This window comes from Ranitomeya imitator, chromosome 6 (genome assembly GCF_032444005.1).
Source record: "Ranitomeya imitator isolate aRanImi1 chromosome 6, aRanImi1.pri, whole genome shotgun sequence".
NCBI lineage: Eukaryota > Metazoa > Chordata > Amphibia > Anura > Dendrobatidae > Ranitomeya > Ranitomeya imitator.
In genome coordinates, this window is record NC_091287.1 from 5,879,283 (window position 1) to 5,897,797 (window position 18,515).

At 46.5% G+C, this 18,515-nt stretch overlaps 1 protein-coding gene across 1 annotated transcript in view; it reads left to right on the plus strand.

The window, feature by feature from the left end:
* Positions 1 to 18,515, plus strand: part of OBSCN (obscurin, cytoskeletal calmodulin and titin-interacting RhoGEF) — a 655,700-nt gene that overhangs the window by 536,769 nt on the left and 100,416 nt on the right. Inside the window, exons 92-95 of the mRNA XM_069730488.1 lie at positions 2,499 to 2,611; positions 2,701 to 2,869; positions 8,881 to 8,959; positions 11,654 to 11,854. Of these exons, the coding sequence (XP_069586589.1) occupies positions 2,499 to 2,611; positions 2,701 to 2,869; positions 8,881 to 8,959; positions 11,654 to 11,854 (562 nt within the window). The remainder of the gene's footprint in view (positions 1 to 2,498; positions 2,612 to 2,700; positions 2,870 to 8,880; positions 8,960 to 11,653; positions 11,855 to 18,515) is intronic.

An 18,515-nucleotide genomic window follows, 5' to 3' on the forward strand; every position in this document is an offset into this window, starting at 1 on the left:
ACTCTGCTGCCTATTGTTGGGCATGACGTCCCTACAAAATATTATCTTATAACTCTATTATATACTATACATTACACAGGCAAACATAACAATATAATACAATTTACATAACAATATGTACAAAAGACTCAAGACATTATTCACAGTACATAATGTGATCAGTCTCTTCAGTAGCTACTGTCCAACACCCTTACATGTACAGTGGGCACATTGCAGCCAGGGGGTAACGTCTTGGTATCACCAAACCCAGACTCCTCCATCAGATGCAGATAGAGAAGTGCGATTTGTCACTGCACAGAACACGTCTCCTCCAGAGTCCAGTGGTGGCGGCTTTACACCACTCCATCCGATGCTCGGCATTGTGGTTGGTGACGTATGGCTGCTCCCGGCGGTGACGTAGTGTTTATAACAAGGGGTCAGAGGTTATACATCAGGGGGCAAGAAGTTGGATGTTATACATCAGGGGGCGAGGGACCAGAGGTTGTACATCAGAGGACAAGAGGTCGGATGTTAAACATCAGGGGGCGAGGGGCCGGAGGTTATACATCAGAGAGCAAGATGTTATACACCAGAGGGCGAGGGGTTGTACATCAGGGTTGAGGGGCTGGATGTTGTACATCAGGGGGCGAGGGGCTGGATGTTATACATGAGAGGGCAAGGGGTTGTACATCAGGGGGTGAGGGGCTGGAGCTTATACATCAGGGGTGAGGGGCCGTGGAGTATACACTGGGAGCAATGGGGCCGGTTGTTATTCAAACGAGGCAATGGGGCCAGATGTGGAACACATGAATTGATGGAGATGGTCCTCCCCATACTTTTCTCCATATAGAGTATGTGATGGCTGTAGATTGTAGATATAAAGGGTGGATAGATAATAGACAGTAGAGTGGCTTCCGCAAGTGGTGAGATCGGTTTCTAGATGGGATCACTCAAGTTCTCTGTGTGGTACAGAAATTCCTCAGTAAATGTGCAGAGCCTCCGTTCTCTGTGCGTCACCTCCTCCTGGAGTTGTTATTGTGGCGAGGTCCTAGAATTATCCGTCTGTCTGATATTACGGATGGTGACGGCACAGCCACCTGCAGACTCAAGCGGAGGAGCCTCAAGGTCAATCTAAGATGCTTCAAGGTTTTTCTATTAAACAATCACCGATGATCCAGAACATCTGATATGTAATACTATAGGCCGCAGCCGGCAAAGTGGAGAATTCCCGAAGTAGAGTTGTCAGTGAGTCAGTTTCTACAGCAGCTTTGTATGGGATAAGAATAACGCTGCACACCCCCCCGCTCAGTAGGAAAATCTGAACACTGTGTGTGAATGGTCAATGGGTTGTTGGATTGTTGGTATGTTATGGATGGTCAGTGGGGGTTATTGGATGGTTCATGGGTTATGGAATGTTGGTGGGTAGTTGGATGGTCAGTTGTGTTATGGGAATTTGGTGGGGTTATAGATGGTCAGTGGAGTTATAGATTGTCCATGGGGTTTTGGATCTTTGGCTGGTTTAGAGATGGTTATTGGAGTTAAGTATGGTCAGTGGTCTTATGTATGGTCAGTGGGTTGTTGATGGTTGGTGGGGTTATGGATGGTCAGAGGGTTGTTGATGGTTGGTGGGGATGTTGGATGGTCATTGGGGTTATGGATGGTCAGTGGGTTGTTGGATGGTCGTTTGGGGTTTGGGTTATGGATGGTCAGTGGGTTGTTGGATGGTTGGTTGTATTTTGGATGGTCGATTGTGTTTTGAATGGTTGGTAAGGTTATGGATTTTTTTAAGGTTTTTTGATTGGTTAAAGATTGGTCATTTGGTTTATGGAAGATCAGTGGGGTTGTAAGATGGTCAGTGAAGTTATGGGTTAGATAGTTGGTGTCATGAACGGGTGATGTAGTTATGCATGGTCACTGGGTTGTGCATGATCAATGGAATTATAGATTTCATTGGAGTTATGGACGGCCAGTGGATAGGAATGGTTGGTAGGTTATGGATTTTAGTTGGAGTTATAGATGGTTGTTGGAGATATGGATGATCAGGGAAGTTATGGATGGTTGGTGGGGTTGTAGAATGGTTGGAGAGTTGTTGGATGGTTGGTGGTGTTCATGGATAGTCGTTGGGGTTGTTGCATGGTTGTCGAGTTTATGAATGGTTAGTGGGAATATGTATAGAGGGTTATTGGATGGTTGATTGATTTATGGAAGTTTAATGGAATTATGGATGCAGGGTTGGTGCATGGTCAGTTGGTTTATGGATGCTCAATGGGTTTGTTGGAGGGTTATGAAAGGTCTGTGGGGTTGTTGGATGGTCATAAATGGTAGTTGGTTTATGGATATTCAGGGAGTTGCGTGATTGGTGCGGTTACAGGTGGTGGATTGTTGAATGGTTGGTTGATTTATGGATGGTCAGTGAGGTTATGCATCATGGGAGGAAAGAAAGATGAGATGAAATCAGGGTTATTAATTGATGGGGCGGAGAGGTGACCACTGACCTCTCATATGTTTACCACTTTTAGGACTCCCGTATATGCAGGTGACCATTGAAGATGTCCACACCTACAGTGGAGAAACAGCCCAATTTGATGCTGTGATAGATGGGAGCCCTCCACTGACAGTAGCCTGGTATAAGGTAAGACCCAAGTGCCTGGAGCCCTGACTAAGGTAAGACCCCACTGCCTGTAGCCTGGTATGTTAGGTCTGAGGATTTTGTGAACGCAGGAGAACAATCTGTTGAAAGAAAGTGACAGAGTCCAGACGGAGCGAGAGGATCGGAAATATTCCCTGATCATAAGTCGGACAGAGCCTGGAGATGGCGGCGTGTACACCTGTGTTGCCCACAACTGTGCGGGGGAAGTGTCCTGCAAGGCCGAGCTCGTCCTGGAAACAGGTAATTACCCCAGAAAACGAGCAATGCCGTTATTCGTACACAGCCCCACTGCTATCCAGTCATGTGTTATCAGACACTCTATGGAGAGAAGTACCGGACCACACGACTCAACCACTGAATGCCGATGTCTCCTAAATCCTAGCTTCTTTAGTGTATAGAATCCGGACCCCCGCACCCCCTGTTTATAATGTCTGACCTCTTGTCCTTTATGTATAATATCCGCCCCCGCCCCCCACTGATTATGAAATAAACAGGGATTAAATGAGAAAAGGTAACACTCACATGTTCAAAGCATGGCAGGCAACCATACGTCCCGGCTCATTGGACGTGCTGCTGGCTTCAGGAGAAGACAAGAAGTCAAGAAGAAGTGACTCCTCAGAGCCTGCCAGACACTTAAAACCTTAAGGCTGTGACATCACAGAAAGGCTGGTTTATCCAGACCCTCCTCTCTCTACATTCTGACTAAACTTTAAACTATTCTCTCTAATTTCTATAACTTCGCTACAAAACATGTCATAGTCATAACAAACCCATCATTCATCTCTGATTAACGTGGGCATTCTAATGAGATCAAATATGTCCTATCTGGGATACATATTTACAGAGAAATCCCTACTTCTTTACTAGATGGAGTTAGAAGGCCGTGTTTCGCGGGATGGGTAGATACACCGAGTGAGAATACGAATATATATTTTCGTGTTCTTAACGTAAACATTGTGCATAATATCGTACAAAAACCAAACAAAGAATCTTTCATGGATCCTAGAAGTTTCTAGTTCACTTATAGCTGGACAAGAGCTTGCACGGCAGGAGATGCCGGTTGTAAATACCTTTGGCGAGGGGTGATGGGGGATTTGGGAGTTGAAAGTCAGGAATTTGAAGCTACAAACTGTTGCAGCATGACTCCAAGAAGGGGGCTTAGCCCACGCAGGCTAGCAAGAGAACTAACTTATGATATACATTTTCCTCACATCCCCTATGTATAATATCCAGCCCCCGCCCCCCACTGTGTATAGCGTCTGACCCCTTGTCCCCTATGTATAATATCCGGCCCCGCCCCCCACTGTGTATAGCGTCTGACCCCTTGTCCCCTATGTATAATATCCAGCCCCGCCCCCCACTGTGTATAGCGTCTGACCCCTTGTCCCCTATGTATAATATCCGGCCCCCGCCCCCCACTGTGTATAGCGTCTGACCCCTTGTCCCCTATGTACAGTGCCTACAAGTAGTATTCAACCCCCTGCAGATTTAGCAGGTTTAATAAGATGCAAATAAGTTAGAGCCTTCAAACTTCAAACAAGAGCAGGATTTATTAACAGATGCATAAATCTTACAAACCAAAAAGTTTTGTTGCTCAGTTAAATTTTTATAAATTTTAAACATAAAAGGGTGGGTCAATTATTATTCAACCCCTAGGTTTAATATTTTGTGGAATAACCTTTGTTTGCAATTACAGCTAATAATCGTCTTTTATAAGACCTAATCAGGCCGGCACAGGTCTCTGGAGTTATCTTGGCCCACTCCTCCATGCAGATCTTCTCCAAGTTGTCTAGGTTCTTTGGGTGTCTCATGTGGACTTTAATCTTGAGCTCCTTCCACAAGTTTTCAATTGGGTTAAGGTCAGGAGACTGACTAGGCCACTGCAACACCTTGATTTTTTGCCTCTTGAACCAGGCCTTGGTTTTCTTGGCTGTGTGCTTTGGGTCGTTGTCTTGTTGGAAGATGAAATGACGACCCATCTTAAGATCCTTGATGGAGGAGCGGAAGTTCTTGGCCAAAATCTCCAGGTAGGCCGTGCTATCCATCTTCCCATGGATGCGGACCAAATGGCCAGGCCCCTTGGCTGAGAAACAGCCCCACAGCATGATGCTGCCACCACCATGCTTGACTGTAGGGATGGTATTCTTGGGGTCGTATGCAGTGCCATCCAGTCTCCAAACGTCACGTGTGTGGTTGGCACCAAAGATCTCGATCTTGGTCTCATCAGACCAGAGAACCTTGAACCGGTCAGTCTCAGAGTCCTCCATGTGATCATGAGCAAACTGTAGACGAGCCTTGACATGACGCTTTGAAAGTAAAGGTACCTTACGGGCTCGTCTGGAACGGAGACCATTGCGGTGGAGTACGTTACTTATGGTATTGACTGAAACCAATGTCCCCACTGCCATGAGATCTTCCCGGAGCTCCTTCCTTGTTGTCCTTGGGTTAGCCTTGACTCTTCGGACAAGCCTGGCCTCGGCACGGGAGGAAACTTTCAAAGGCTGTCCAGGCCGTGGAAGGCTAACAGTAGTTCCATAAGCCTTCCACTTCCGGATGATGCTCCCAACAGTGGAGACAGGTAGGCCCAACTCCTTGGAAAGGGTTTTGTACCCCTTGCCAGCCTTGTGACCCTCCACGATCTTGTCTCTGATGGCCTTGGAATGCTCCTTTGTCTTTCCCATGTTGACCATGTATGAGTGCTGTTCACAAGTTTGGGGAGGGTCTTAAATAGTCAGAAAAGGCTGGAAAAAGAGATAATTAATCCAAACATGTGAAGCTCATTGTTCTTTGTGCCTGAAGTACTTCTTATTACTTTAGGGGAACCAAACAGAATTCTGGTGGGTTGAGGGGTTGAATAATAAATGACCCTCTGAAATGACTTTTCACAATTTAAAAAAAAAATTAACAAAGAAATAACATTCTTTTTTGCTGCAGTGCATTTCACACTTCCAGGCTGATCTACAGTCCAAATGTCACAATGCCAAGTTAATTCCAAATGTGTAAACCTGCTAAATCTGCAGGGGGTTGAATACTACTTGTAGGCACTGTATAATATCCGGCCCCCGCCCACCACTGTGTATAGCGTCTGACCCCTTGTCACCTATGTATAATATCTGGCCCCCGCCCACCACTGTGTATAGCGTCTGACCCCTTGTCCCCTATGTATAATATCTGGCCCCGGCCCCCCACTGTGTATAGCGTCTGACCCCTTGTCCCCTATGTATAATATCCGGCCCCCGCCCCCCACTGTGTATAACGTCTGACCCCTTGTCCCCTATCAGGAATCCCCTGACCGCTGCCCCCAATTTGTCAGGATTCACACCGTGACCGTCACCCCTACGTCACGGGTCGGGGTGACTTTGGGCCAACAGACGGCTATCACATGTGCAGGGGGGCTTATCTTAGTTATCCCTCCACTCCACAATGTGATGAAACAACACACTCAAGGCTATTGACCTCTTAGTTTACAGCAGGGGCTTATTTTAGGTATCCCACTGCTTTTCCATATACCACGAACTGCAGGGATTTATGTATATCCCGCTTACAGTTCTACTTAACACTTGCAGCTCTCTGGCGCCCCCTTACTCTCAGGTCAGATTAGGTACTGCACCCTGGGTAATTAGTCGCCAGAAAGGCTGCCTGCTATGTACTGGCTATTGGGCACGCTGCAGCGACGCGATAAACTACTCCCACTCAGACAGGAACAATAATTATCAACGCCGCAGTCGCTACAACATAATCCAAAAGTCAGCACACTATCGCTGCCACCAGCTTCGATTAAACGGGTCCGAAGCTAACCCAACAACAGTAGCGTATTTCCCTTCAGAAGACTTAGGGTACGGTTTTTAGAGCATGGAGAATGAACTAACATATAATAGTATATCCCATAAAAATTAGGCAGTGCTTTATCAAAAATATTTTATAAAGATGATACAAATGAGACAATTGCAAATATGTACAAGGGAAATTATGAAATAAACAGGGATTAAATGAGAAAAGGTAACACTCACATGTTCAAAGCATGGCAGGCAACCATACGTCCCAGCTCATTGGACGTGCTGCTGGCTTCAGGAGAAGACAAGAAGTCAAGAAGAAGTGACTCCTCAGAGCCTGCCAGACACTTAATACCTTAAGGCTGTGACATCACAGAAAGGCTGGTTTATCCAGTCCCTCCTCTCTCTACATTCTGACTAAACTTTAAACTATTCTCTCTAATTTCTATAACTTCGCTACAAAACATGTCATAGTCATAACAAACCCATCATTCATCTCTGATTAACGTGGGCATTCTAATGAGATCAAATATGTCCTATCTGGGATACATATTTACAGAGAAATCCCTACTTCTTTACTAGATGGAGTTAGAAGCCCGTGTTTCGCGGGATGGGTAGATACACCGAGTGAGAATACGAATATATATTTTCGTGTTCTTAACGTAAACATTGTGCATAATATCGTACAAAAACCAAACAAAGAATCTTTCATGGATCCTAGAAGTTTCTAGTTCACTTATAGCTGGACAAGAGCTTGCACGGCAGGAGATGCCGGTCGTAAATACCTTTGGCGAGGGGTGATGGGGGATTTGGGAGTTGAAAGTCAGGAATTTGAAGCTACAAACTGTTGCAGCATCACTCCAAGAAGGGGGCTTAGCCCACGCAGGCTAGCAAGAGAACTAACTTATGATATACATTTTCCTCACATCCCCTATGTATAATATCCAGCCCCCGCCCCCCACTGTGTATAGCGTCTGACCCCTTGTCCCCTATGTATAATATCCGGCCCCGCCCCCCACTGTGTATAGCGTCTGACCCCTTGTCCCCTATGTATAACTAGATGGCGGCCCGATTCTAACGCATCGGGTATTCTAGAATATGCATGTCCCCGTAGTATACGGACAATGATGATTCCAGAATTCGCGGCACACTGTGCCCGTCGCTGATTGGTCGAGGCAACCTTTATGACATCATCATCGCCATGGCAACCATTATGACATCTACGTCGATACTGTGCCCGTTGCTGAATCAGAAACGTCTACGTCCTTTATGACATCATCGTCGCTGTGCCCGTCGCTGATTGGTCGAGGCCTGGCGGCCTCGACCAATCAGAGACGCGGGATTTCTACGTCGATGCTGTGCCGGTCTCTGATTGGTCGAGGCCTTGCGGCCTCGACCAATCAGAGAGTCGGGATTTCCAGGACAGACAGACAGACGGAAAAACCCTTAGACAATTATATATATATATATATATATAGATATCCAGCCCCACCCCCCACTGTGTATAGCGTCTGACCCATTGTCCCCTATGTATAATATCCGGCCCCCGCCCACCACTGTGTATAGCGTCTGACCCCTTGTCCCCTATGTATAATATCCGGCCCCCGCCCCCCACTGTGTATAGCGTCTGACCCCTTGTCCCCTATGTATAATATCCGGCCCCCGCCCCCCACTGTGTATAGCGCTGACCCCTTGTCCCCTATGTATAATATCCGGCCCCCGCCCCCCACTGTGTATAGCGTCTGACCCCTTGTCCCCTATGTATAATATCTGGCCCCCGCCCCCCACTGTGTATAGCGTCTGACCCCTTGTCCCCTATGTATAATATCCGGCCCCCGCCCCCCACTGTGTATAGCGTCTGACCCCTTGTCCCCTATGTATAATATCCGGCCCCCGCCCCCCACTGTGTATAGCGCTGACCCCTTGTCCCCTATGTATAATATCTGGCCCCCGCCCCCCACTGTGTATAGCGTCTGACCCCTTGTCCCCTATGTATAATATCTGGCCCCCGCCCCCCACTGTGTATAGCGTCTGACCCCTTGTCCCCTATGTATAATATCCGGCCCCCGCCCCCCACTGTGTATAGCGTCTGACCCCTTGTCCCCTATGTATAATATCCGGCCCCCGCCCCCCACTGTGTATAGCGTCTGACCCCTTGTCCCCTATGTATAATATCCGGCCCCTCGTCATCTGACAGAAGATTCAGTGAAGGGAAATCTTCATCTTCAGCACAAGACATTGTGGACAAGTGCAGCGTCAGCTTTGTGGGAACAGCTTGGGGAAGACCCTAATCTGCCCCCCATGACTGTTCCCAGTGAAGCCCCCGGAGGTGGATGTGGGGGGCACATCCGCTATATTCCGAGGTGTTGGCCCCCATCCTTTCCTGCACTGTTACGGGGGTCTCCGCATCCTCTGGTGACATTGGTGATGGGGGAGGGGAGGTGACATGTCGGTGACAGCAGCTTCTCTCTTTTCCAGGTGAGGAGGAGATGAAGCCGTCGTCGCTCCGGAGGCGGAAGCTGAAGTCTTTCTTTGAGGTTAAGGAAGAGATCGGGAGGTAGGAGACATGTTCCCACATATTCCCTGCAGCTCCCATCACAGGTGGCTGATAACAGAGAGCAGAGGCCCAACACCTCTACTAATGGTCATAAAGTGTGAACACCTCCATTACATCCCCTGTATGCCATCAGGCCCTGCCCTCCAGTCACCTCCAGAGCTGCACTCACTATTCTCCTGTTACATCGTGTCTTATCCTCCAGTCACCTCCACAGCTACACTCACTATTCTGCTGTGACATCATGTCTTACCCTCCAGTCACCTCCAGAGCTGCACTCACTATTCTCCTGTTACATCGTGTCTTATCCTCCAGTCACCTCCAGAGCTGCACTCACTATTCTCCTGTTACATCGTGTCTTACCCTCCAGTCACCTCCAGAGCTGCACTCACTATTCTGCTGTTACATCGTGTCTTATCCTCCAGTCACCTCCAGAGCTGCACTCACTATTCTGCTGTTACATCATGCTTGTTTGGCGGCTGCTGAGTTGTTGACCACCTGACATCGCTGTTATCTATCACAAGGAACAGAAGAATAGTGAGTTCAGCTCTGGAGGTGACTGGAGAGGTGATGCAGCGTTTTCCTGTATTTCTTCCTGTCTGTGCTGGCGCCCCTTTTTCAGGTCCTCCGCTGTGGGGGGCTTTTGCTTTGACCCCTCTTCCTCTACAGATCTTGGGCGATTTCTGTGGAACCGCAGCACAAGTCCAGACACCGGCAGTGGATGGCGGATTCTCTGCAGAACTACTGAGCCGCGAAACGTGTCAGAAAAGCCCAAATCTAGAAACGGATAATGAGTGTCCTGTCAGCCCAAGAGACCCCGACTGGCTGAGCTCTGAACCCTCGCACTCCTGCTCACTGACCCTCCTCCTCTAAGTCTTCCTCCTGCTACCCCCGCCTCCGTTTTGGAGCTTTTGCTCACTTAGCCGCCTCTGTTTATTCTCATAGATTTTCTCACTTTTACTCCTTTATTATTTCCCTGAAATTTTGGTCACTGATACTTCTCACGTTAATTTTGGAGCTCTTGCTCACTGATCTCCCTCACTTTAGTTTCCTGACTCCCCTAATCTTAGTCATGCAGCTTTTGCTCACCGATCCTCACTATCCAAGCCCTTGAGCTTTACGTCATATCTTCCTCACCTCAGTTCTAGAGCTCTTACTCACTGGTCCTCCTTAACCTGCCTTCATACTCTTGTACACTGGACCTCAGACATGAGCTCGCACTCACTGACTCATCTTAGGTCATTCCCTGAAATTTTCCTCATTGATCTCTTATCTCACTCCTAAAGCTCTTACTCACTAGTCTTTCTCAACTCATAGTAACATAGTAACATAGTTAGTAAGGCCGAAAAAAGACATTTGTCCATCCAGTTCAGCCTATATTCCATCATAATAAATCCCCAGATCTACGTCCTTCTACAGAACCTAATAATTGTATGATACAATATTGTTCTGCTCCAGGAAGACATCCAGGCCTCTCTTGAACCCCTCGACTGAGTTCGCCATCACCACCTCCTCAGGCAAGCAATTCCAGATTCTCACTGCCCTAACAGTAAAGAATCCTCTTCTATGTTGGTGGAAAAACCTTCTCTCCTCCAGACGCAAAGAATGCCCCCTTGTGCCCGTCACCTTCCTTGGTATAAATAGATCCTCAGCGAGATATTTGTATTGTCCCCTTATATACTTATACATGGTTATTAGATCGCCCCTCAGTCGTCTTTTTTCTAGACTAAATAATCCTAATTTCGCTAATCTATCTGGGTATTGTAGTTCTCCCATCCCCTTTATTAATTTTGTTGCCCTCCTTTGTACTCTCTCTAGTTCCATTATATCCTTCCTGAGCACCGGTGCCCAAAACTGGACACAGTACTCCATGTGCGGTCTAACTAGGGATTTGTACAGAGGCAGTATAATGCTCTCATTATGTGTATCCAGACCTCTTTTAATGCACCCCATGATCCTGTTTGCCTTGGCAGCTGCTGCCTGGCACTGGCTGCTCCAGGTAAGTTTATCATTAACTAGGATCCCCAAGTCCTTCTCCCTGTCAGATTTACCCAGTGGTTTCCCATCCTTGGCGTTCTTGCTCACTGACTGTAACGGGGTCTACCAAGCTGGGGTACCTCTTTCAGTACCACCCCGTGTTTCAGGAGGTCCACTCTGCTTTTTGTTGGATTCTGAATGAAGGACGCTGGCAGGAATTTCTTGATTACATGAGAGCATATAAAAGCTGACTGCTTCTCCACTTATTTCCAGTCTAAGAACACACTTTATTCACAGCACACAGAATATATAACACAGATACACAGGGCCGGCCAATAGAAAAACAGCAGGCCAGACATACATTACAATAGCCGCAGGGGGCCGGAGCCTGCCGCTATTTACTGTGGGAATTACAAAGGTGGGGGAGGTCAGAAAGAGAATATCTTGTCCAGGGGCGCAGCCTGTGGACTGATGCATTTCACATGGAAACTATTATACATACATATACTGCATAACATTCTTGGTGCTGGGGGGGTTCTGTAACACTGACCCTCCGCACTTCACTTATGAAACTCACTTACTGGACCAAAGTGTCATACTGACATATTATCTCACTCAGTCTTTACCTCTTTCCTAGAACTATCCTCACTGAGCAGCCTCACTTTAGTTGTGGAACTCTTGCTCACTGTTCCTCCTAATTGCTTCCTTTCTTGTTTTTAGAGGATCATTTGGTTTTGTAAAACGGGTTGTGCACAAAGGAAACGGAGCCACATGTGCCGCCAAGTTCATCCCGCTGAGGAGCAGGACCCGGCAGCAGGCGTACCGCGAGCGCGATGTCTTATCCGAGGTGTCACATCACCGCGTCACCGCGCTCCTCGACGCCTTCGAAACCAAAAAGACATTAATTCTCATCATGGAGAGGTATCCTTTACCGGAGTGGTGGGGCGGGGTGTACTGCGCCACTGCGCCTGTGTCTCATTAGTGTCTGTGCGTCCATGTCTGACCCTCCGTGCACATGTGTGTCCGTAACTCTGCGTCCGTGTCTAAGGGGCCGGATGGTATATATATATATATATGCAGTGTATATATACAGGACAGGAGGAGTGGTACTGTGCAGTGTATATATACAGGACAGGAGGAGTGGTACTGTGCAGTGTATATATACAGGACAGGAGGAGTGGTACTGTGCAGTGTATATATACAGGAGGAGTGGTACTGTGCAGTGTATATATACAGGAGGAGTGGTACTGTGCAGTGTATATATACAGGACAGGAGGAGTGGTACTGTGCAGTGTATATATACAGGAGGAGTGGTACTGTGCAGTGTATATATACAGGAGGAGTGGTACTGTGCAGTGTATATATACAGGACAGGAGGAGTGGTACTGTGCAGTGTATATATACAGGAGGAGTGGTACTGTGCAGTGTATATATACAGGACAGGAGGAGCGGTACTGTGCAGTGTATATATACAGGGGGAGTGGTACTGTGCAGTGTATATATACAGGACAGGAGGAGTGGTACTGTGCAGTGTATATATACAGGACAGGAGGAGTGGTACTGTGCAGTGTATATATACAGGAGGAGCAGTACTGTGCAGTGTATATATACAGGACAGGAGGAGTGGTACTGTGCAGTGTATATATACAGGAGGAGTGGTACTGTGCAGTGTATATATACAGGACAGGGGGAGGGTACTGTGCAGTGTATATATACAGGACAGGAGGAGGGTACTGTGCAGTGTATATATACAGGACAGGAGAAGGGTACTGTGCAGTGTATATATACAGGACAGGAGGAGTGGTACTGTGCAGTGTATATATACAGGAAGAGTGGTACTGTGCAGTGTATATATACAGGACAGGAGGAGCGGTACTGTGCAGTGTATATATACAGGACAGGGGGAGTGGTACTGTGCAGTGTATATATACAGGAAGAGTGGTACTGTGCAGTGTATATATACAGGACAGGAGGAGTGGTACTGTGCAGTGTATATATATATAGGAGGAGTGGTACTGTGCAGTGTATATATACAGGAGGAGTGGTACTGTGCAGTGTATATATACAGGACAGGAGGAGTGGTACTGTGCAGTGTATATATACAGGACAGGAGGAGCGGTACTGTGCAGTGTATATATACAGGACAGGGGGAGTGGTACTGTGCAGTGTATATATACAGGAAGAGTGGTACTGTGCAGTGTATATATACAGGACAGGAGGAGGGTACTGTGCACTGTATATATACAGGAGGAGTGGTACTGTGCAGTGTATATATACAGGACAGGAGGAGCGGTACTGTGCAGTGTATATATACAGGACAGGAGGAGTGGTACTGTGCAGTGTATATATACAGGAAGAGTGGTACTGTGCAGTGTATATATACAGGACAGGAGGAGTGGTACTGTGCAGTGTATATATACAGGAGGAGTGGTACTGTGCAGTGTATATATACAGGACAGGAGGAGGGTACTGTGCACTGTATATATACAGGAGGAGTGGTACTGTGCAGTGTATATATACAGGACAGGAGGAGTGGTACTGTGCAGTGTATATATACAGGAGGAGTGGTACTGTGCAGTGTATATATACAGGACAGGAGGAGTGGTACTGTGCAGTGTATATATACAGGAGGAGTGGTACTGTGCAGTGTATATATACAGGACAGGAGGAGGGTACTGTGCACTGTATATATACAGGAGGAGTGGTACTGTGCAGTGTATATATACAGGAGGAGTGGTACTGTGCAGTGTATATACAGGACAGGAGGAGTGGTACTGTGCACTGTATATATACAGGAGGAGTGGTACTGTGCAGTGTATATATACAGGAGGAGTGGTACTGTGCAGTGTATATATACAGGACAGGAGGAGTGGTACTGTGCAGTGTATATATACAGGAGGAGTGGTACTGTGCAGTGTATATATACAGGACAGGAGGAGTGGTACTGTGCAGTGTATATATACAGGAGGAGTGGTACTGTGCAGTGTATATATACAGGACAGGAGGAGCGGTGCTGTGCAGGGTCTATATACAGGACAGGAGGAATGGTACTGTGCAGTGTATATATACAGGAGGAGAGGTACTGGGCAGTGTATATATACAGGACAGGAGGAGTGGTACTGGGCAGTGTATATATACAGGAGGAGTGGTACTGTGCAGTGTATATATACAGGGCAGTGGTACTGTGCAGTGTATATATACAGGAGGAGTGGTACTGTGCAGTGTATATATACAGGACAGGAGGAGTGGTACTGGGCAGTGTATATATACAGGACAGGAGGAGTGGTACTGGGCAGTGTATATATACAGGAGGAGTGGTACTGTGCAGTGTATATATACAGGGCAGTGGTACTGTGCAGTGTATATATACAGGAGGAGTGGTACTGTGCAGTGTATATATACAGGACAGGAGGAGCGGTACTGTGCAGTGTATATATACAGGAGGAGTGGTACTGTGCAGTGTATATATACAGGACAGGAGGAGTGGTACTGTGCAGTGTATATATACAGGACAGGAGGAGTGGTACTGTGCAGTGTATATATACAGGACAGGAGGAGCGGTACTGTGCAGTGTATATATACAGGAGGAGTGGTACTGTGCAGTGTATATATACAGGACAGGAGGAGTGGTACTGTGCAGTGTATATATACAGGACAGGATGAGTGGCACTGTGCAGTGTATATATACAGGACAGGAGGAGTGGTACTGTGCAGTGTATATATACAGGACAGGAGGAGTGGTACTGTGCAGTGTATATATACAGGACAGGAGGAGTGGTACTGTGCAGTGTATATATACAGGACAGGAGGAGTGGTACTGTGCAGTGTATATATACAGGAGGAGTGGTACTGTGCAGTGTATATATACAGGAGGAGTGGTACTGTGCAGTGTATATATACAGGAGGAGTGGTACTGTGCAGTGTATATATACAGGAGGAGTGGTACTGTGCAGTGTATATATACAGGAGGAGGGTACTGTGCAGTGTATATATACAGGAGGAGTGATACTGTGCAGTGTATATATACAGGAGGAGGGTACTGTGCAGTGTATATATACAGGAGGAGTGGTACTGTGCAGTGTATATATACAGGAGGAGTGGTACTGTGCAGTGTATATATACAGGAGGAGTGGTACTGTGCAGTGTATATATACAGGAGGAGCGGTACTGTGCAGTGTATATATACAGGAGGAGTGGTACTATGCAGTGTATATATACAGGACAGGAGGAGTGGTACTGTGCAGTGTATATATACAGGACAGGAGGAGCGGTACTGTGCAGTGTATATATACAGGAGGAGTGGTACTGTGCAGTGTATATATACAGGACAGGAGGAGTGGTACTGTGCAGTGTATATATACAGGACAGGAGGAGAGGTACTGTGCAGTGTATATATACAGGACAGGAGGAGTGGTACTGTGCAGTGTATATATACAGGACAGGAGGAGTGGTACTGTGCAGTGTATATATACAGGAGGAGCGGTACTGTGCAGTGTATATATACACAGGAGGAGTGGTACTGTGCAGTGTATATATACAGGAGGAGTGGTACTGTGCAGGGTATATATATATATATACAGGACAGGAGGAGTGGTACTGGGCAGTGTATATATACAGGACAGGAGGAGCGGTACTGTGCAGTGTATATATACAGGAGTAGTGGTACTGTGCAGTGTATATATACAGGAGGAGTGGTACTGTGCAGTGTATATATACAGGACAGGAGGAGTGGTACTGTGCAGTGTATATATACAGGACAGGAGGAGTGGTACTGTGCAGTGTATATATACAGGACAGGAGGAGTGGTACTGTGCAGTGTATATATACAGGAGGAGCGGTACTGTGCAGTGTATATATACAGGAGGAGTGGTACTGTGCAGTGTATATATACAGGACAGGAGGAGCGGTACTGTGCAGTGTATATATACAGGACAGGAGGAGTGGTACTGTGCAGTGTATATATACAGGAGGAGTGGTACTGGGCAGTGTATATATACAGGACAGGAGGAGGGTACTGTGCAGTGTATATATACAGGAGGAGTGGTGCTGTGCAGTGTATATATACAGGAGGAGTGGTGCTGTGCAGTGTATATATACAGGAGGAGTGGTACTGTGCAGTGTATATATACAGGAGGAGTGGTACTGTGCAGTGTATATATGCAGGAGGAGTGGTACTGTGCAGTGTATATATACAGGAGGAGTGGTACTGTGCAGTGTATATATACAGGAGGAGTGGTACTGTGCAGTGTATATATACAGGAGGAGTGGTACTGTGCAGTGTATATATACAGGAGGAGTGGTACTGTGCAGTGTATATATACAGGAGGAGTGGTACTGTGCAGTGTATATATACAGGAGGAGTGGTACTGTGCAGTGTATATATACAGGAGGAGTGGTACTGGGCAGTGTATATATACAGGAGGAGTGGTACTGTGCAGTGTATATATACAGGAGGAGTGGTACTGTGCAGTGTATATATACAGGACAGGAGGAGTGGTACTGGGCAGTGTATATATACAGGAGGAGTGGTACTGTGCAGTGTATATACAGGACAGGAGGAGTGGTACTGTGCAGTGTATATATACAGGAGGAGTGGTACTGTGCAGTGTATATATACAGGAGGAGTGGTACTGTGCAGTGTATATATACAGGAGGAGTGGTACTGTGCAGTGTATATATACAGGACAGGAGGAGGGTACTGTGCAGTGTATATATACAGGAGGAGTGGTACTGGGCAGTGTATATATACAGGAGGAGTGGTACTGTGCAGTGTATATATACAGGAGGAGTGGTACTGGGCAGTGTATATATACAGGAGGAGTGGTACTGTGCAGTGTATATATACAGGAGGAGTGGTACTGTGCAGTGTATATATACAGGACAGGAGGAGTGGTACTGGGCAGTGTATATATACAGGAGGAGTGGTACTGTGCAGTGTATATACAGGACAGGAGGAGTGGTACTGGGCAGTGTATATATACAGGAGGAGTGGTACTGTGCAGTGTATATATACAGGAGGAGTGGTACTGTGCAGTGTATATATACAGGACAGGAGGAGAGGTACTGTGCAGTGTATATATACAGGACAGGAGGAGTGGTACTGGGCAGTGTATATATACAGGAGGAGTGGTACTGTGCAGTGTATATATACAGGAGGAGTGGTACTGTGCAGTGTATATATACAGGAGGAGCGGTACTGTGCAGTGTATATATACAGGAGGAGCGGTACTGTGCAGTGTATATATACAGGAGGAGTGGTACTGGGCAGTGTATATATACAGGACAGGAGGAGTGGTACTGGGCAGTGTATATATACAGGACAGGAGGAGCGGTACTGTGCAGTATATATATATATATATATATATATATATATATATATATATATATATATATATATATATATATATATATATATATACATACAGGACAGGAGGAATGGTACTGTGCAGTGTATATACACAGGAGGAGCGGTACTGTGCAGTGTATATATACAGGAGGAGCGGTACTGTGCAGTGTATATATACAGGAGGAGCGGTACTGTGCAGTGTATATATACAGGAGGAGTGGTACTGTGCAGTGTACTGTATATATACAGGAGGAGTGGTACTGTGCAGTGTATATATACAGGAGGAGTGGTACTGTGCAGTGTATATATACAGGAGGAGTGGTACTGTGCAGTGTATATATACAGGACAGGAGGAGTGGTACTGTGCAGTGTATATATACAGGACAGGAGGAGCGGTACTGTGCAGTATATATATATATATATATATATATATATATATATATATATATATATATATATACACATACAGGACAGGAGGAATGGTACTGTGCAGTGTATATACACAGGAGGAGCGGTACTGTGCAGTGTATATATACAGGAGGAGCGGTACTGTGCAGTGTATATATACAGGAGGAGCGGTACTGTGCAGTGTATATATACAGGAGGAGCGGTACTGTGCAGTGTATATATACAGGACAGGAGGAGCGGTACTGTGCAGTGTATATATACAGGAGGAGCGGTACTGTGCAGTGTATATATACAGGAGGAGTGGTACTGTGCAGTGTATATATACAGGAGGAGTGGTACTGTGCAGTGTATATATACAGGACAGGAGGAGGGTACTGTGCAGTGTATATATACAGGAGGAGTGGTACTGGGCAGTGTATATATACAGGAGGAGTGGTACTGTGCAGTGTATATATACAGGAGGAGTGGTACTGGGCAGTGTATATATACAGGAGGAGTGGTACTGTGCAGTGTATATATACAGGAGGAGTGGTACTGTGCAGTGTATATATACAGGACAGGAGGAGTGGTACTGGGCAGTGTATATATACAGGAGGAGTGGTACTGTGCAGTGTATATACAGGACAGGAGGAGTGGTACTGGGCAGTGTATATATACAGGAGGAGTGGTACTGTGCAGTGTATATATACAGGAGGAGTGGTACTGGGCAGTGTATATATACAGGAGGAGTGGTACTGTGCAGTGTATATATACAGGACAGGAGGAGAGGTACTGTGCAGTGTATATATACAGGACAGGAGGAGTGGTACTGTGCAGTGTATATATACA